The sequence below is a fragment of the Podarcis muralis genome, chromosome 5 (genome assembly GCF_964188315.1).
Source record: "Podarcis muralis chromosome 5, rPodMur119.hap1.1, whole genome shotgun sequence".
Classification (NCBI taxonomy): Eukaryota; Metazoa; Chordata; class Lepidosauria; order Squamata; family Lacertidae; genus Podarcis; species Podarcis muralis.
Genome location: NC_135659.1, coordinates 41,827,555 through 41,849,142, shown reverse-complemented (window position 1 = coordinate 41,849,142; position 21,588 = coordinate 41,827,555). Strand labels below are relative to the sequence as shown.

Genomic DNA, 21,588 nt, shown 5'->3' with positions numbered 1-21,588 from the left:
AGAAACTCAAGTTTTAAATAAATAAATAAATAAATGATTCCCAGGATGCTGAATTCTATAGTCCAGACCAATTTCCATAGTTGAACAGCTGTAGAGTCTGATGCAAGGATACAGGCTGCTCCACATTTACCTCCTGAGAATCTTCCTGCGAGCTGCAGGTGGGAATTTCCCATAATCACAAACCAGTAATAAATTAACATTGGACATAGTAGATGTATCATGCAGAAGAGGAAAATTAAAATCAGGTGAGCGGATAGAATCTGCCACCAAAGCCAGCAGATCTGTTTACCAGACACTTGCCATTTGTCTCTTAGAAGAATATGGTCTTCTTCCACAACTGTAAAATGCTGCTGATCTTTCATTTCCTTTATGCAGGGGCCTTGGTACTTAAAGCACGTTCCTGGCACAAGCCCATTTTCTTATGTTTGCAGCATGCTTTATGGTAGAAGGTGTTGATCTAGTGCAAAATTGTGGTCTTTCAGATGTGTCCTGTCAAGTTCTGTTGTTTGCATCTTAGTAAAAAAAAGTGCTTGAAGGGAGTTAAGTGTTAGCACCAGTCATATCAGAATAGTGTAGCTATTCATATCATACATACCTTCCTTCTTGTGAGGAAGAAGCTGCACGCTGTATTAGATTACTGCTGCCTGGAATTCTGCTTTGCCAGCATTTATCCTTGTTGACTCTCCAGTTCTTTGACAGTAATCATTCTCCCAGAAAAGTAAGGAATTTGAAGACTACCCTTCACACCACAGAAAATTAAAAGTAATTCATACTGAAGAAGTTGCTTGTGACTTGCACCTTTCTATATACTGAGTTCAGACTTCAAGTTTGATATTGCAGACTCTGATAGGTAATAACTCTAGAAGGCCTGAGGCAAAGATCCTTCCTAGTTCTGCTACGTGGGATAATTCAGCTAGGAATGCCATCCGTTGCTCTTGATATTATATGCATAAAACAGATGCTGTTCCACTGAGCTATGGCTTCTCCCTATTGCATAGCAAAAGGAAAGATGGGTCATATACTCCTAATAAAAACAGAAAAAACAGGTATTTCTATTGCATCACAGCAGCACTAGAGCTATGTGTCTATCGATCATCTCACACAGCTTAGAAGGCAAAATATACTTAACCTTCAAAGACTTAGTGCAGATCAGTATTGTTGACTTCATTGACTTGTGAGGTCGGTAATTACCTGAAGTCTGAAGTCAGTAATTCCTTTGTTACCTGAATGGTGTAGGAGACACTTTGGCGATGGGAAGGTTTGGAAATGGTAAAGCCTGTAAATTACATTTACCTGAGGGTGAAGAAAGTTTGTGACTTTGATCTCCAAGTGTAATGTTAAAATATATTCATTTCAGAAGCTTTCTTCAGATGGACCAAAATGAATTGCTGCTGTGTAAATGGTCTGAGACCATTTGCTCTACATTTACTTTTTCTTTACAAAGAACCTAATGCGATAGACGATGTTTACAGTATGGCTGCTAAACACATTCAGAAATAGAAAAAGAGTTTCTAAAAAGAAATAATTAAGATTTGACTTCAAAATTTGCTATAAACTTATTGCTATAGATGCAATAAATATTTAGAAACTTATATAAAAATGTGACTTACAGCACCTGTGGTCAGGAGACAATAAAGCCCCTTCTAAACATTGACTCCTGAAGAGCATTTGAGCACTGCAAATAAGATTTTGCCCTGTTCTCAACCAGCTCTTCTGTTCCATTGCAAGGGGATGCTTTGCAGTTGATTGAGGTGGGATAATGTACCTTAATAGAACAGTGTAGAATATACCATAGTACAGCATTCTGCTGGTAGATCATAGTGCCTTCCATTCTACCATGTCCCATTGTGTTTTTTTCTGATGCTGGGCAGATTCACAGTCCTCCTGACCTTGGGACGGGAAGTCTACTCTGGTTGGCAGTGGTTCTCTGATTTTAAGCAGAACTTTCACATTGCATGTGAAATACATAAGGAAGCTAGATTTATACTGTACACACAACATACTATGTGTGTTATCAGACATCATGTGTGTCTAATTCTTGTGCTAATGCTTTTTTTAAAAAAAATGTAGTTCCATTGAAATTTATTGTTTAATGGGATATGAACAGTTGGCCATCTGTCCAATAGTACTCTGATGAAAAGCTCACACAAAATCATGGCAGTTCTCCAACGACTGTATATTGGCTGCTTAATCACACTGCATCTTTGAATGACTTAACTAACCTTCTGTAAGGCTTACAGCACAATCCTTGGTGTGTTTACTCAGACGTAAGTGCCGTTATGCACAATGGGGCTTTCTCTCAAGTGAGAACACATAGGATTGCACCCTGTGCCTGTTACTTTGAAAGCTATGGGCACCATCTTGTTAATATCAACAATTATATTAGAAGAAAGTGATGTAACTAAGGGCATGGTCTCCATAGAATGAATGGTTTCCCTTCTTTTAAATTGTTTGTTTTTCATAATTATTTCACTAAAGTTTGTGTGTCTTACTCCAGATTTTTTTTTACCATGCCATTTTGTGTTGATAAGAAATACTGTTTCTTATTGCCCAATTATGTCCATATTTATATTGCCATCATTCAAAACCCAGTTTCCCCAAGTCAGATTCTTGACCCCTCCAACGTGAGCTCATTTCTGTGTTCAGCATTTGTTTAGGTGGCTCCAAGACCGGTGTTGTTTTTGGTGTTGTCTGTCTGTGATCTAGTGCTGCTTCCTGAACGCATGTGTCCCTTCCCTTCACAGCCTACTCGACACCCAGCACCTCCCCTGCAAACCGATTCGTCACTGTTGGACCACGGGATCCAAGCTTTGTAAATATCCCTCAACAGACACAGGTGGGAAGCTTTCGACTTCTGCTTTGTTTGCTGTGCTGCTTGTTAACTCTTTAGTGCACTTTGGTGTTGCTACGGAAAGTGACGTGTGTCTCTCCACCAGTCAGTTCATCTTCATGGTCTGAGTAACAGTGAAATGTCATTGCCAGTATTTGTTTGTATGTTTTGTTTTTCCAAAAAATCTTGTGGCAACAATGCTATAATCAAATTCAATCTTAAAAACTTTAATTCTGTCTTTCTGACACTCACAATTTTCTTTCTGACACACAGAATGGTGTTTTTTTTTCTGCAGCCCACTTTTTCAGGGTCTTTTATGGCAAGCCAAGACACTGGTCACTTGTGGTCACTTCCATAAGGGAAATCAAAATGTATAGAATGTCCCGTTTTCTACACTTACATCACATGCCATTATACGTGTTCAAACACTAATCTTTACCCTCTTTCTGAGCTATACCATGCCCACTGTTTTCTTGTGCAAGAGAGACTTTGTATCTTCAAGAGAAGAACCTCAGGGCCATTTTTTCTCTTTGATAAACATGACAGTCAGCAGCTGAATTTATTAGATCATTCAAATTAATAGCCATATTTTAAAAGCAGCTGCTTCATGCATCATATGCTGTGTTAACCCAAATTTACAGATTATTTTTAAAATTGTTTTTAAAGCCCTCAAACTGAGACATATATGGTTGTATCCAAAGTAGTGCGAATGGAGTTCCACTGTTACAGCCCTACTTCAGTTTTGTCTCCTTCTGCTCTGGAGCTGGTTTTGAAGACATGTTTGGGGCTGCCAAGGAGAAGAGGTGAAAGTTCTCTTCTGCCAGTTCAAACCTCTTGCTCCAGTGGAATAGGAGTGATGGATAGTGCCCAAAACAACATTATTAACATTTCTAAAAACTAGCCTAAGGCTAGCTATAAGCATACGTACTTTGGAAATATGTCCAGATAATTGAAACATACTTCTGATTAAATATACTTAAATGTACTTGGGAGTTTGAGCTTGTTCCAGCACCTCGTCAGTTAGGCCAGGTGATACTCAGAGCAGTTTCTAAAGGCTTTATTACATATGGAAGTGATGTTGCCTTTGACAGTCCTGACCCAGTGGATCAAGAATTCATTAGAGGAAACAGAGCACAGAATCTAGGTTGAGATGGAAGATAATGGTTTTGCGTTCTGGTGCTTTCGCCAAGATTCATGATTTCTCGACTGCACAGAAAACCCATAAATTATCAGACCAAGCATCTTCGTTGCAGCTGCTGTGGCACTTGCACAGCAATAAAAATTCCACAAGCAGTTCCTTATACACACACATCCCTCCCAAAGAGTCATTTCTGGTATTTTCTAATTTCACTCAAAGAAGAGGTAGGTTTGGCTACTTCATCAAATTAGAGAAGCCCCTTTATAAAATACCTACATACTCTCGTGTATGTATGTGTGTGTTTTACAGGAGATAACTTGATCCAAGATTCCCTGGATATTTTTACCCAACTGGTTTGCTATACTGATATTGAGTATATGTATTTAGGGAGTAAAAAGTTTCACAAAAACCTCAGTGCTGCTCAGTGTAACATATTGATGCATACGGAGTATATTCAGAACTTTAACAAAGGAACTGAGGAAAGAATTTTGGAATACATCTGATTTCTACAGGTGGGAGAAAAATTATTTATGAGACTGGGATCATAGGAGTGGCTAACAGAACACAAAGTTACCTCAAAGATATTGTGGAGGTCAAAGAAATGTCTTTAAAGATTTTGTTTCCAGTGTCAAGTGGAACATAAAAGTGAAAAACCATCAAGAGCATCAAGAATTCAGCCAACACTAGTTTGACCCCAGTGAAGTTGGAATAACCCTACCCTACGAAGACATTTTTTATAGCTGAATCAGAAGCTTGACCATTTTTTAAAGACTAATCTTAGACAAGGACACCGAATGTGCTTTTTCTGGGCCATTTCAAATTCCCAATTGTCAATTACGAAAATAGTTGTTGGCAGTTTTGTTAGCGACTAATTTGAGCCAGATGTTGAAAAATATTAAGGCTGTACTTAATATCCCATAATCATGAGGAAGGGAAGAATTAACAAGAGGAATTTGTGTTTAGGACAACCATAGCTTTTATTTAGAATGTTGCAATGGTTACCGTACAATGTTTTAAAGGTCAAGAGCAAGAAGCATTTGGTTTCATTTGACAATTGAAATTTCAAATATAATCATTTAGTATGAAGACCTATGACAAACGGCAATTCTGTTCTTCCTCCATAAAATTGAAACATACAATATGGACCAAATAGCACCTACTACAATGTTTTTATTCTGTTGCCATTTTCACACATGGAATACAGCCTGTGTCCAATGGTCTTAAATACCATTTTCTGGTAAGATGACAGTTCAACTGTTGCTTAGCTTAGTGTGGAAAGTAGTTTGTGGGAAGCAGCTTACCACTGAGTTGTGCTGATATTCACCATTTCACTGCAAAACACCCCCTCCCTTTCCTGGTTTGCAGGTCTGGTGACAATTACCAAAGCCACAATAGCAAATGGTGACATGTAGCAACATACTTGTATGGAGAGTAGCCTGCAGAAACTTACCTTAATTGTGGCCCTTGCAACAAATTCACCACCATAAGCTTACTGCACTCTGAGCCCACCACATCTCATGTTACAAACTATAGCTATTAGAGCAGTGGTGGCTAATCTGAGTCTTCCATATGTTGTTGGACTTAATCTCCCATCAGCCTCAACCAACAGAGCCAAAAGTCAGAGGTGATACAATACTTCAATGTGATAGCACCCTACTTTGGGGGGCTCCCTTCCCAGTGCTAGGCTGGCCCCTTTGCTGTGTTGGTTTTGGCACCTGCTAGAAACCTTTTTGTTTCCGCAAGCTGCCCCAAGCATGTAATTTTATTAAAGATAATGGTTTTAGGATTACTGATTTTAATTCATTTTTGAAAAATGCATATATATTGACTTGGTTTGTTTTTATTGGTACTTTCAATGAATATTTTAAATTTCCCTTTGTAGTCCCCTTAGAGGTTTGTTTTAATTGAGTAAGCAGTATACAGACTTCGTTAAATAAAATTTAAAAAGGGCCTGTAGCAGTTCAACAATGTCTAGAGGGCCCCAGGTTTGCCACCCCTCCATTGGGGTATAACTTGCTGTTGTGGAAGGTGTCATAACGGGACTGCTCTCATGGATGAGTGGATCTTATCGTTCCCCCAGCTTGAGGTGAGCTGATACAAGAGGTTAAAGATGGTCCGTTTGAGAAATGGCTTTTCACAAGCAAGCAAACAGTAGCTGCAGTTCATCACACAGAAAACTGCAAGTTGTATCATGTTCACAAAGCATGTGAACTTACCCTCAGTAATGAAATCGATATATTCCAGGACTCAGACTGTGAGAGCACTGTCTGCTTTCTTGCTGACTTCTCCATTTGCACTGTTTGGTAAGGGCTCTCCTTTATAGCTACATGGATAGAAGTGGTTAAACTGTGTTGGATTTCAAGCCTTCTCCGCATTGAACAAGGTCACAGAAAGTACACCAGCAACTCGGAGAATATTTTAACTCTTCAGGGTCTGTTTTTATTGGTTAGGCAGTAGAAAGCCGCTTGGCTGTCTGCTTTCCACCGCTCAGCCTCCCTTCAAGTACCTCCTATTTAACAGATGTACAAGAAAAGTTTTCACATGCTTTTACATTTAAATTGTAATGTTTATTTTGTGGCCTCATAACTTTAAGCAGAGAGGTGTTTTAAAGCAAGCTGTTTGAACCTACAGTCCTGTGCTCAGTTATTCAATACTTCAGCAGCCCTGTGCGCACTTACTTTGAAATAAGCCCCATTGAATTTGATTCTGTTTAAACAAACGTAAGTCCCTTTGATTGTATGGGGCTTCCAGATCAGATTGCTTAGGATGCTATAATTTTCATATTTGTTCTTACTGTTTAGGGGTAGACAAGACAAACCGTATTTCCATTGGTCAGATTTTAACAACTCATTGTAAATTTGCCTTCAAAGAGCAAGACACTAAGTGTTTGAGCACTAATGGCTGCAATTGTAAACAAACTGACGCAGAATTAACAAAATTATGATCATGATAGTAATCAATAGTGCATATTTCTATTGACTAGATAACCTTGGTATGATTAATTGTTTTGGTTAAGATTTAAATAATTTAATTCTGAAATTTGGGGTAAAACGAAAAACTGCAAGCAGTTTATCTTGAGTTTTAAGTTATACCAGATATTTCCTTTTAGTACAACATCTAAATTCAAAATGGAGATGTTCTCTTTCTTCCAAACCTTGCAAATAATTGAGGGGCTGGGGTTGCTGCAGATTTCAATTAAGGGATGTGTGAGAGAAATTGTATGTGTGAGAGAGAGGAGGGGGGAGAGAGAGAGCTGTCTTATTTGTAAAGGAAATACTATCCCATGTAGATAGTCATCCACTGAAAATATTCAGTCCACTTTCCCCTGACATCTAATACCAAGGAATGTACCACATGCAACCCAAGTGATATTGGAAGTGTTGCAACTCCTTTATAGAAAGTCAAGCGGAAATGGCAGACTCTCCAGTTACTGAGTCCTAAACTACAGACTCTACCTTGACTGCCCCCCTCCCACAACATGTTCATATGGAATAGTGATTTATGTGGTCCTTCTCCACCAGGCCATCAGGAACAGCTGCATGGACAGTCAACAAGACACTGAAAAATCCCCACGTTTTCTATCGCTTGCTTCCTTGGTTTCTATCTCACCATGAGATTAGGAACATACGATGCATCACATGGCCCTACTCTCACTTTCTAACCTTTCTAAATTCCAGCACAAGAATAAGTACTTCTGGAGCTGATGTTTCTGTCTAGCTTGGTCTGTGAGGGCTTAGACATTTTTCTCACCTTGGGGAAGCTACTAAAGGAAGTTTGATACCACTGTGGAGTTTGCAGCCAACTCTTTGGAAATGGGAGGAATATGAACTTAGTCTATATATAGAAGGTGCAGGGAAGATATATGCCACAAATATCTTTGAAAATAATAACACTTGGGATTAATTTTATGGGCAAGTGCCCCTTCTTTCAGAGCAACACTCATCACCTTTTTTCTTGATTGGAGCCAGCTTAATTGCCGACAGTTAAACTATTCAAGTTTTCTTTGTTATTGCCCCATTCACCTTCCCACTCTGTTTGGTTGGTAATGTGCCTATAAAATATTTTTAAAAATATATGTTAGAGCAAGGCACTTGATTTGAAACCAGATTCTGTTAGCCTCCTATATAATTAAACTCGAAGAGTCTTCCCCCTACCCCAAAGCATGGGCGTAGCCAAGGGGGAGCACCGCCCCGCCCCCGATCAAGTAAAACAATATAATTACTTAACTGACCAATCACATTGGTTCTGCCCCCCCAACAAAGATCCTGCCCCATCCAGCAAAGTCTCGCTCCCCCCCCCCCCCCAACAAAAATCCTGGCTACGCTCATGTTTCTAAGCTGGCTTTATGTTTTTCAAGCAGCTTTCCCCCCCCCCCCCCTTTCCCCCTTTTTTGGTTACTCCAGACATTTATTTGTATAGCAAATTAGGAACAATAAACTTCTGTCTGATTTATTGTGTGTTACCTCAGTTGGTTAGGGTGTAGTGGTGATAACGCCGAGGTTGTGGATTCTGTTTCCATATGGTCCATCTGCATATTCTTGCACTGAGGGGGTTGGACTTGATGATCCTTCCAACTCTATATTCCAATCTATATTCCAACCTATATTCAATGATTGTGAAGGTTGGAAATGAGCAGATATAATGAATGGACCAATTTCTTCCGAAGTAATTCTCCTTAGGCAGCCTAAACCTCTCTTAACTAAACTATTATTTTTACAAATATCACACTCAGTTTTGTATTGTTAATATGTGGCAAATACTCAGGTATTTGTCAAAGCTTTGTGCAGGATAAGAACTTGATTTAACTGTACATAGACGCAGGTATCACTAGCAGCCCCGAAAATAAATTACTATTATTATTAAAACTTAATAGTCACATGTCCCTAAGTGACTTATATTTAAAACCATAAATCCATAGGAGCTTGGGCAGCACACTAACACTAAAACAGAATCAACTTAGTCAAGCAAGGGCCTGGGCAAAAGGTAAATCTTTACCTGATACAATACAGAGATATCAGTAAAGATGCCAGGCAGAGCATTCCACAGATGAGGAGCCATAACAGAGAAGGCCCTGTCCCTTATCATCCTGAGAGGATGGATCTGAAAGGGGCCTCAGATGAAGATCTAAGGGTCCAGGTAGGTTAATATTGGGAGAAGCATTCCAGAAGTTATTGCAGGGGCAGACTTCGTTAATATGGTGTCCTGAACAAGGACCCCTCCCTCTGAATATATCTTATTTTTGCAATAACTCCTTTTTTTGTGCCCACTCATCTCAGCACCCGGGGCTGGAGGACGACCACCAGCACTGACCTAAATCCAGTGCTGTTATTAGAGTCCTGAGCCATGAGGAGCTTTAAAGGTCAAAATCAGCAAAATTGAACTCAGGAGTGTACGTCAGCCAGTGTAACTGGAATAGAATGGATGCTTTATTATCTGTTTTATTATAACACAGTTGGGCAAGCTGTGTTCTGCACTAACTGAAGCTTCCAAACCATTTTCAAAGGCAGTCCCACATAAAGCACAGTCCAGTTCTGAGCTTACCAGAGCATAGATGACTAAAGTCAAATGATCTTTGCCCAGATAGGGTCATAGCTTGGGACACCAGCCTAAGCTAGTGGAGAACACTCCACAGTACCAAGCCCACCACTGCCTCAAGTGACAGAAGTGGATCCAGAAGAACCTCCAAACTAAGAATTTCAGAGTGACTGTGACTCCCATCTAGAGCAGGTCACATAGCACCCAGCTAGACAGAGGAACCACCCACTAACGACATCTCCGTTTCAATTTATTGGCCACCATTCAGTCCACTATCATAACCGAGCACTAATTTAAGTACATCCACTGCCTCACCTGAAGAAGATGAAAAGGAAAAACAGCTGTGTGAGAGTAGCATAGTGACTCCCAAACACTGTGTGAATCCACAGTTTCAAGTAGATAAGAAACTTACTTTAGTGTTTGCCTTCGGAGCCAACAGCCCCCTTACCACAGCAACACACGGGGACAGCTAGATCTTGGTTATAGAGCCTGCAATGTGCTTGGAAAGGGTCTCCAGGTAGGGCTCAGAAACACCCCTATATGAAAGCCTTGAGAGTCACAGCCAGTCCCTACTGGGCAAGGTAAACCAATAGTTAAATTGCCAAAGGACACAGAATGTGCCATTGGTTCATGGAGAATCAGAGACACAGACCAAACCCCAAAAATGATGGTGCAGGATATGAATGATGATCAGGGTTTTTCCCCTCCTAGAAAAAGAGGTGGGGGAATTTGCTGAGCACCCACCCAAAGTTGAGCTTTTTTGGGGGGGAAAGGAGCAGCCAAAGTTGTTGAGTACCCACCTTCTGCCAACCTCCACCTACACAGCCACAACCGTGACACCAACACAATCATGGCTCTGCACAGCCCCAACCTCAAAAGCTGCCAGAACGCATCAAAGAGGTGCCAGAACTCAGTTCTGGTGAGTTCTGGCTTGAAAAAGTCCTGAGGATGATGAAGCATTTAAAGGAAAGAGACCCTACCAGGGATAAATGTGGAATAACATTGGGAAGGGCTGTGGCTCAGTGCTGGTGCATTGGCTTTCTATACAGAGTCCAAAGTTTGATCCCTGGCATCTGTAGGACTGGATATATTCTCTGTCTGAAATCCTAGAAGGCAGCTGTCTGTCAGTGTAGACTGTACTCATCTAGCCACATCAGGCAGCTTCTGGTATCCTTTTGTTCCTATAGCACTAAAGTCAGATTTATAAGGAAGTAATGGGTAGCTTTTCTGTTTTCTTCTGTTTTCTGTTTTCTTTCATATCTTAAATTGTGCCTGTGGTATTAGTAGTGAATATAATCTGTTGTTTACTGCCCAGCCAAGAAGTCTAAATGGTGGTTCTGTCCGGAATCTCTGGTATTTAAGTTCTAGCCCAGTGGATTTTCCCATAAATATTGTAAAGAATCATTATTCTAGAGAGCACCCGTCAAGAAGGACATGATTAAGTGCAAGGCATTTCTCTTCCCAAGAAAGTGGTAACTAATGGCACAATCTACTGTTAGTCCTTCTGTGAATATTCATTAATTGCAAGGAAGAACTTCCCAGTGGATTGTTAGAAATACTGATTTATTGTCAAATCAATAAAGCTTTAAAAATAAAAATAAACACTGTATGGGTGATCAAAGCAGCTTTAAAACAAGTTAGCACTGTATTTCTAAGGAAGTTCTAAACTTCATAGCACTTTCTTTATGAAAGGTATTGGTTTGTCAGCCGTGCAGGTTAATGATTAATGGGGCTAGAAATCCACCCTGAACTGTCTGTTTGGTGTTTGATTGTTGTGGCCAGCTAAAGTACTACAGAGTTTATAGATTCTCTGATTTCTGCTTAAAATCGTCTCTTACGCAGCTGCAATTTCTTTTTGCCATATACCTCCATTGTCCTGCCGAACATACATGAGAGAGTCGAACTGCAGCTATGCATTCTCGGCTACATTTTTTTCCTTTTCCTTTTTGATTTTCTGCTCTCCACTTTCACCTCCCCCACCAACCTCCACTGCAGATAATGGTGTATTGGATTAGCCTTCCTTGCTGCTGCATCAGATCCCGATCGATTTATTGACTCTGTCAGAGAGGCTAGTACAGTAATTGTTACAAGAGCAGAATGGAAAGCAAGAACATGTCCACATAAAAAATAAAAATGACATTTTGTTCTTTCTTTACCTTCCTCTTTTTCCTTACACTATAGATCTTTATGTGTCTACGCAACAAGAGACCACTTAAATTAACCCATTACTTCTACATTATTAATTGTGACAGTTGGGGTGCTACATGATTACAAACATATTATTGAAAACATTGATCTCACTCTACAGGGGTGCATTTTAGTAGTTTTTTTTTTGGGGGGGGGGGGACCGGCTTCTCTGATGGTTGTGTCAGGGTATCACTGAATCACATTTCCTTGCTGGCATTAGGTTTTCAATATGAAAGATCTTGGAACTGCATAAAATAGTGAATCCCAATAAAATGGTAATAAAGAGACTGAAACCCCAGTCCTATGTGTGTATAACTGCAATGGGCCATGTAGCAGCTTGCAGCTGTGTTGGTACAATGACAACCTGCACTGTTGCTAGTAGAACAGACCTATCGCCCTGTGCTGTGTATTCATCACAATCCTGTTACAGTTCTAGCCCTATGATAGCTGAAATGTGTTTAGGCTTTGTTGAATATGAATCATCCATAATCTTTTTTCTTTTCTTTTTTTAAACCTTTTTTTGCCAAAGAACTGTTTTTCTGCTTTAACGTAATGTGATGTCCTGGGATCAGCCCACACCAGCCATAGATCATAATGTTATGCTGGCACATTCTATTTTTTATTATTGCAGATACAAATGAAGCTTTCATTAAACTGCACATAAATAAGAAGATATATCAAATGCCATACTTTAGGAATCCTAAAAAATTGCTTTTGCTATTGCTCAGAGGAGAAAGCCGCTGGCAAACTGCATGTTTATTCAGAAATGAGACGCAATGAATTAAATGGGATTTAGTGCCAGGTTAGTCAGCACAGGATACACCTTGGTCGTAGGAAAAATTATAACGCTTTCCCCGGCATACAATTTGCCAGGATTAGACTTTAAGAAACCAAGCACTTGACAAGGGTTATTAATGCATTCGCCCATGTAGCAGTTCCAGTGAAATCATCTGGGAGGGAAGATTCCATTGGCACCATTCAATCAATCAATCAATCAATCAATCAATCAATCAATCATTCATTCATTCATTTTATTTGTATGCCACTTTTCCACACACACAAAATCATTCTCAAAGCAACTTGCCACAAAAAAACAGGGAAGCATTTCAAACAAATAACATTTAGTAATAACATAGCGAAACAAAAATATAATAACATACAATACTATACAATAACTTACAATACAAAACATCCAATACTATAAATATAACAAGATTACTTAAACAAGCAGCATCGCAACAGCAAAAATAACATGTGAGCTTCACCATTTCACCTTCGTCCTAAAAACACCCCTTCCATGATGCTGCTCACAGTCTCCTGCAGCAGCTTCTTGTAAGGTTTCAAGGGCAAAGGGTTGGGTAGTTGGAAACACCCACTCCTATGACGTTGCTCCGCTGGAAGCTGCTGCTGCTGCTGCTGCTTCTTCTTCTTCTTCTTCTTCTTCTTCTTCTTCTTCTTCTTCTTCTTCTTCTTCTTCTTTATTACAATTGTATACCACCTTTATCTGAACATCCCAGGGCAGTTCACAACAGAAAATTACAAAATGGGAATACAAAATACATAATAAAACAGAAACAAAACAGAAACATGCTTGTATCTGGGGTGAATAGAACCTTTAGGGAATTTTCATAAAGACCTTGGGATACAGGGAGAGAGCTACCCTCCGGCCCCACGTGCCACACCTCGTTCCTGACTCTATATTCCACCTCGCAGCAGATTAAATTTAAACATTCACAGTTATCATCATGTCTTGTTTGGGCTTCAAAATGAATGGCTATACCTCGGGTTACATACGCTTCAGGTTATATACGCTTCAGGTTATATACGCTTCAGGTTACAGACTCCGCTAACCCAGAAATAGTACCTCGGGTTAAGAACTTTGCTTCAGGATGAGAACAGGAATCTTGTTTCGGCGGCGCATCAGCAGCAGGAGGCCCCATTAGCTAAAGTGGTGCTTCAGGTTAAGAACAGTTTCAGGTTAAGTACGGACCTCCAGAACGAATTAAGTTGTTAACCCGAGGTACCACTGTATTTAAAGAGAGTCAAGAGGTGTGAACTGAGATTTTTTTTTTAAAAAAAAGAAAGCATGTATCAAGAGTGTGTGTGTGTGTGTACACATGCATGCATGCAGACTATCATTTGGCCTTAAAAAGAGCTTCCACCAGAGTTTGTGATAATTTAAAAGCTCACAGTTAAAATCTGAGTGCTCAGAAGAGAGGGATAGCAATGTTAAATAATAATATTAAGATAATGCTATTAAAATACAGTGGTACCTCGGGTTAAGAACTTAATTACCGTATTTTTCGCTCTATAAGACGCACCAGACCATAAGACACACCTAGTTTTTGGAGGAGGAAAACAAGAAAAAAAATATCCTGAATCCCAGAAGCCAGAACAGCAAGAGGGATCGCTGTGCAGCAAAAGCAGCGATCCCTCTTGCTGTTCTGGCTTCTGGGATAGCTGCGCAGCCTACATTCGCTCCATAAGACGCACACACATTTCCCCTTATTTTTTAGGAGGGGAAAAGTGAGTCTTATAGAGCAAAAAATTCGGTAGTTCTGGAGGTCCGTTCTTAACCTGAAACTGTTCTTAACTTGAGGTACCACCTTAGCTAATGGGCCTCCCGCTGCCGCCGCACGATTTCTTGTTCTCATCCTGAAGCAAAGTTCTTAACCTGAGGTACTATTTCTGGGTTAGCGGAGTCTGTAGCCTGAAGCATCAGTAACCTGAAGCATCTGTAACCTGAAGTGTCTGTAACCCGAGGTACCACTGTATATACATCATTGTTCTAGAATGAATTAAGATGACTGAAATTACAGTCCTGTGAGTATGAGGTAGAACAGATTTTATGTAGCAAAGATACCTTTGTTCAGTTGGTCACAATTATTCCCATTTTTTAGACTGGAATGTGTGTTGTGAAGATTTTCACAAGACCACTCTTCTTTACCAAAGCACTCCATGAGCTGGTTGCCTTAAAATCCAATATACATTAAAACAAATGTATGGAAAAACAGACTGGAAAAAATAACAAACAACCAGCAGAATTAACATGTTGTTCAAACTGTCTTCTGGTGATAGAAATATGCAGCTTGCAGTCAATAATATTCATATTCTAATAAATATGAATGTTAGGTTTTTGCACGGAACACTTCTTCTCAGGTCACCAGCAGCCTTCGTAAAGATTTCTCAGGCTATGCAACTGATGAAATAGATGATTGCAAAGCAAACCAGATACATGAATTATTACAATATTTTTATTTCTTTAGCTAATTTCTTTTTTTAAAATGTACTAATCTGCGCAGTATTTTTTATACGTTTACTAGGATCTCTGGTGTATTTGGGATATGAAAAGTTTCTGAAAATTTTAGGTTGCACTGTAAAGTCAGTGGGTGTGTTTTTATTAAATTCCACAAATACAGTTGGTTCATTTTTGCAACAAATTCTTTTCCTTTAAAAAAAAAAATCAGCGCTTATATTCTGCTTGAAAATAAATGTACAAAGAAAACTGAGTAATTTCCATCTTTCAGTGAAGTAAGGACAAAGGTCAGAATACCCATTTTCCTGGCAGGCAATAACCACAAGTACAGTTATAGTCTAAAAACCATCCCCGTAAAAACAGTATTGTGGCACACCATAATGTATTATTTTTCAAGGATTCCAGAACAGTTTTCCTCACTTAATAAGTAGCATGCCAGGTTCTCCTCTCCCTCTGCAATCAGAAATAACTTTGGAAACATATAGAAAGCCAGCTGATTGCAAGCTGTGTTTGCTCAGCTAAAAATTGTAGGCATTACGCAGAGGAAATAGTACATGCTTAAATTCTGGAAGTGCTTGAGTTGTCTAATTTCAGTTGGGATTTCGCCTTGTCTAATTTCTCTAGTTAGCACCCAGTTCCTAAAATATTGCACTCAGTTTCTTGTGACCAAGCCCCATTTCTTAAAATTTAGGGCTTTAAGTATGCACTTGGTTGAAGCCAATTAGTGGGATTGTGATTAACCCCATGCCACTATAAGTGGACAGGTCATTTTTGTCCAAACTTGCAACTGACTGAATTGACAGCAAGATCTTGAATTTCAAACATATGATATAAGCTAATGAAGTGTTTCAAAATCATGAGATGTGACCATTAATAGATGCTGGAAGTGGAAATGTGTGTGTTGATCCCTTCAAAGAGTATAATTATGATTACTGTCATAACAATAACTATTAATTCAATTCACTTGGTATGCTACATACTGTTAAAACACAACACTAATAATTAGTCTGACTTAATGCTAATAAATAGTTTGACTTTACCCCTGTGTGATGACTGATAGGTTTGATGCAGACTTCACCTTATGTTGAAATAAGGCCTCCTTCCATTTACAGAATAATTATTCACCCTGAACCCAACACCATGTCCCACTGTTCCAAAGTTTTCAATTAATAAATAAACAATAACTAGAACTGCAATGTTTAGTCAATTATCAGTTAAAAAACCTTTGGACTGATTTATTTTGCAGCGGGTTTTATTTTTAAAAATAGTTTAGTGCTTTCTGTGAAATTATTTAAAAGATTTGCAGCTAATAGGATGTTGTGTGTGTGTCACCTAAAAGCAGAGAAATGGATGCTGCTTCTCCTCCCCAGACTGTTTACTTTATTAATATGCAGATTTAATAGATTAATCATTAACTGAGTGAAGCTTAACCCATTAAATATCCTAAGATTTCTTTAATTGTATGACAGCTCTAATAATGGACAATGGTCAGTCTTAACTTTTTTTGGGGGGGCGTGTTCAGTTAAATGTCTCTTATGAATTGCCCTTGACTTTAATTGTCCTTTATGGATGACTCTCCAGATCCTGCCCCTCAATACTGCCTACGTTTTTCATGTTGTTCCAGGATCTTCACTGCACAGTGTCCTTTGATAACCAAGGACAGCTGTGGTGGACTCCTCTAGACATTTCTATCCAGACCAGAAAGTCACTGCAGTGTAATGTGAGATGTGGCTTCCTTTGACCCTGAAAGCTCCGCATATTGCCGCTATCTAGGCAGACCTAAGGGGGGGGGGGAGTTAGACCGAGAAACTGTACAAGATTGGACTAATATCATGTCCTTGGTCCAACTAGAAGCAGTCAAATAAAGCAGAAGTAGGTTTATAGGGGCAGGGTGTGCTTCAAAGGGAATTACAGTCTGAATTCCACCCTTTCGCATGCACATTTAACATTATTTAACACAAGCAGTTGCTCCATTAACACGATGCACACACTTTGCCCCTTCTACCATGGAAATGTGTTACCAAGCAGTAAGAGTCTTGGCAGTTCACTTAATTATTTTTTCTGCCTGTTGCAGCAGTTGTAATGCACTATGTTGGAAGATGGGTGGTGGAGGTGGTTGTTGTGTGTAATAATCATAATCATAATCATAATGAAGCAATTAAAAATTAATATGAATTTTTAATATGGACATGCTGCAGACCAGCTGAATGAAGCTTATGGATCACTGATGGTCCATGGACCACCATTTCGGAAGCTCTAAAGCATTTTAGGTAGTATAGCTAAAAATGACAGGCTTTAGCCACTTAGTCATTGGTGCATTATGTTGACTGCCTATTTCTTTGAGAGGGACACTGTACTTTCTTACATTTTCATAACGCTCATCTTGTACTAGAAATCATTAGGAACTATTGAGTCCAGTCTTCAAAACAGACTCTTTGGTGTCAATGCTACAAGTATTAGGACACTTCCATGCTTCAGGGGTGTGTGTGTGTGATGTATGTTTGCTATCACATCCAATTAAATCTACATAGCTCCACATCAATGTCATCTTGGGTATAACACCATTTCCTTCCTTCAGTGAAGGTGATAACCCTTATTCTGTACCTACAGCAAAACTGCTGATTTTGACAAAATGCTAGATTTTTAGTTTTTTTGCAAAAACATCTATTTTGAGAACTGCTGTTTGTTTTCTCTTATACTTCAACTCTCCCTTGGGTCCAAAAAATGGGCCTTGAGGATTTTTTTCCTATTCATGGGTACAGAACTAAAGAAAAATAGGCAACATTCTGATATGTCTCATCACATGTCTAAACACGATAGCCTATTGATGTGTACTGACCAGTTGTTTGTGAAAGAATAATAGCTGTATTTAGACATTTTTTCCTTGTTGCACTCCTAAGATGCATAGTTTTTTTTTAAAAAAAAAAGTCTGTTTGTAGATAACTTGCTTTGGGAGCCCAGCCTTTGGTTCAAACTGAATAAAACTGCAAGTACAGTCTTGAGAGCTTGCTAACAAAGGATTTTGCAAAACTAACAAAAGCGGAAAGTGCAATGAAGAACAAAGGGTTAGACTGTGGTGAAAGTACAAGCTGGTTGTTATAACACTGGGGCTGTTAGGATAAGTTATGTTCCTTTAAAAAAAAGTGTAATATTTTAAGTGTAATGCTATATGCAAATAATTAAGGATATATTGTTCTACCTCCTTCCTTCCTCTTCTCTTGGTTATGTGGAAACTTTTAATACTGGAGCTTGAAATTTGTGCCTCTGGGTCTCAAATGCCTGAGAAAGCACTGCAGGCTGTAACTGCAGAACATTCCTTTGGTGGGCCCTGGAAACAGAGCAAGCTAGCACAAGAGAAGTTCAGAGAGATCACATGTAAATGAAGGCTGGCTCTAGGCTCCCAAGGAGCATTTTATTTAGTTTAAATTTGAACTTGAACTTTTAAATGCATTCCAATGGAACTGGACAGAAAGTATTGCTGGGTGCAGTGGGAAACCATTTTGCTCCGAGTACAGCCTCCTTGCAAAATAGGTTATTAACAGAGCCAGTGGGGGGGGGGTTTAGTTTTATATCCCAGACTTCCATAAAAACACATGAAGTGTGAAGAGGAGACACATTTCCAAACACTCGGAAAGAGGTGATGGTCTGGAGAGGGGGAGGCGCATTTGACCAGGATTCCCTGGCATGTAACCAAAGCATGTGTGTGGATGTATGTATATATATGGCAAAACAAAACTGCCATGTACAGTGTGACTGAACTCTTACAGTGAAGGAACGTACTGTGCACTGACATGTGCTCTTAGTACTGCAATTCAAAGCAAGTCTTGGTTACTACTAATCTTACCATATTGAAAAGGAGCGCAGTTGCAGGCTGAGAGTCATATGACAGATTGACACTTGGCACAGCCCAGATCAGTGGTCCTTTATATATAATTATCTAGTCGACCATACATAGGCGTGCTGGTCCTATACCACCAGCGCATTCAGAGGAGCGCTGTGCACCAATCAACAATGCACACAGAAGGCGCCTCTATTTCAATGAGACCTTTTCTTATTACTTTTAAACTTATGCTCTTCATCAAACAAGAGCTTGCCATTAAACTTTCTATGTAGCGGGTGAAGAAGAAAAAAGTGTGTGTGTGTGTGTGTGTGTGTGTGTGTCCCTTGCCAGGACCTGTGCACCTGCATCGAATCCCTGTATAGTTTGCCAATTAAGTGGAGGCTCTGAAAAGACTCAGTCTGCGGTTCTGTAGTTTAAATTAAGGGCTTGAGATTTTTAGTGCATTAACCTCATACCATTTAGAATGCCAGCATATCCCGACTTTTCATCTGTGTTTTAGAGCGTCCTGCAAGTAGATGGAGGCAGAGTGCTTGTATTCCAGTAAGAAAAACCTTATGACTAACAACAGCTCGTAAGCAACACTTTGGAAGTCTCTGAAAGATTTCATCTTGCTTTCCACTTAATCCCCTTGCTGCTGTACTTGAGTTCTCAAGTAACTTTGATAGTGCAGGCTCACTTTAATGGGTACAATCTATTTTTCATGACAAAGCAGGAAATAAGCTGTCTTTCGTGGGGAGGAGGAAAGATTTACAAAATGTAATCATTGTTGAAATATTCCCTTTGAACTAGCTTGTCCGCAGGGGTGTCTGGCTCCCAATATCCCAGTTTCTTTAGAACACCCTTACTAGTTCTTCCCGCAGATCAGGTACACTGGTGGTTCACTTCTTTGATGTCTTGAATGAATGAAAGAAAAGCATAATAAAAGGGAGCTGTTGATCAAGCATAAAATACTCTTTAAGCTGACAGAATGGCAGAGTTAACACATCCTAAGCTGCTTTTAGTTTTTCCCTTTCCCCCCTCACATTTTCCTGTGCTTTGTGTACAGTGGGGGCTTGTATTTTTTCCCCAAAGCCTCTGATCTATGTAGTATGCCGTCCTATAACAAAACCAGAATAGGATTGTTTCTTTCTCTTGTTTGCTTGACTACTTTTTCTTTTTCTTTTCCTTCTTCTCGCCACCTCCGCCTGAAAAATCTGAAGTTAACTATTACTGTGACTGGCTTTGAACGTGTGACATGAAAGTTTGGGCCATTAATTTAAAGTAAACTTGGCAATGAACACAACTATTCCTTTCCTTCTGCAGAAGCATGTGAGATTTTCCTCAAAACAATTTTAATCTTTATCTTAAAAGTATAATGTTTCATCATTTTCTTTCGTAGCAAAAAGGTGAAAGTTTTCTTCCCGTAGCTCTAATTTATATCATAAATTCCTTTGCGTAATGTATACACCGTATTCAAAGTGACACTCAGTTTTGCTTGCTTGGATTACATTCAAAGCCTTTCCCTCTGATGGTTCTATGTATTATATTCAGACTAAAGGCAACTGTGTTGCAGTTCAACCAACCTTTAATTCATTTTTCAGAATTCAGACACAGGAGATCCTTGACTTGGATTTACGCATTGTTACAAAGGAAACTTTCTGGACTACTCAGTAGATTAGGAACCAGCAGCAAGAATTGCTGCATGATAAATTTTGTGCTAGGTTTTTGGAGGGCATCTGCTTTCCATGACTGCTGCCACTGAGAAACACAGCTCCCCATTGCGGGGCACCTGAAACAGGAAGAAGTTGCGCCACTTCAGTCTCTTGGAAATGGGGTACTTCAGTCTCTTGGAAATGGGTACTTCGCTTCCCATTCAGAAAAAAAAAGGAAAGGCAGCATTAGTGTTACCAGTGAACTGGTGTGCTAAAGACATGTTAATATAAAAACTGAGCTCACAACTGTTTCCAGTGTAGTGCACACTCTTTCTATTTTATATATGCTTTCAACCTTAGCTGTTGGAAGGAAGTCCTGTTATAGAGCTATAGGATGAAGTTCAGTACAGTTCATGACATTTAGTTTCCTTCAAAAAATTGTGTATATTTTGCTTTGAAAATTTTGTGCCCTTGGGGAAATTTGTGCCTCTTTCTTTTAGGATGTTCAAAGTACACAACTGTATATTACCAAGATTGCTATTTAGGGAAATGGGAGTCTTCCATCCCTTTTTGCTGGATCTGGCCATTCATCCATCTAGTCCAGCATCCTATTCTCGCAGTGCCCAACCAGAGGCATTCTCCCCTTCTGCTGTTTCCAGAAACTGGTGTTCAGAAGCATACTGCTTCCAGCAGTGGAGCAAGAAATAACCATTGGCACTGGTAGCCTTATCCTTCATGAAAATTAAACATTTGTCATTGTGTTCAATCGAACATCCTTAAAGCCCATTTTCATACCTTTGTCTTCACACCTGGAGTTGTTGGGTGTGGGACTTGCAATGTGTGCACCTACCCCATTCCTGGTTTTGCAGCTCACATACTCAGCTGAATGCCTGAGCACAGCTTAAACCTATGTATGAATGAGTTCAAAGATTCATACCATTCCCTTCTAGCAAAGTTAGATTCAGAGTCAACTTTCAAAATAAAACAAAACAATAAAATACCAACAGCTTTAAATCAGCAATATATCAAAATAGCATAAAATCATATAAGAAGACAACAATATAATATGAATGCATGTGTCCTTCAAGCCTGGAAAGAAGCCAACTTATTTTGATTTAGCCTAACTTTCCTATGCTCCCAATCAGTGCCGGTCCAATCTGCTTAGAGATG

General features: G+C 39.4%; 1 protein-coding gene across 13 annotated transcripts in view; it reads left to right on the top strand.

Moving 5' to 3' along the window:
* The window catches only part of NFIA (nuclear factor I A), a 417,681-nt gene that overhangs the window by 379,582 nt on the left and 16,511 nt on the right, over positions 1-21,588 (top strand). For 11 of the 13 annotated variants that reach the window (XM_028733259.2, XM_077928681.1, XM_028733253.2 and 8 more), the window contains one exon: positions 2,745-2,836. The exons of the other annotated variants lie outside the window; for them this stretch is intronic. In XM_028733259.2, coding sequence (XP_028589092.1) covers positions 2,745-2,836 — 92 coding nt within the window. The remainder of the gene's footprint in view (positions 1-2,744; positions 2,837-21,588) is intronic. 13 annotated transcript variants of the gene reach the window in all.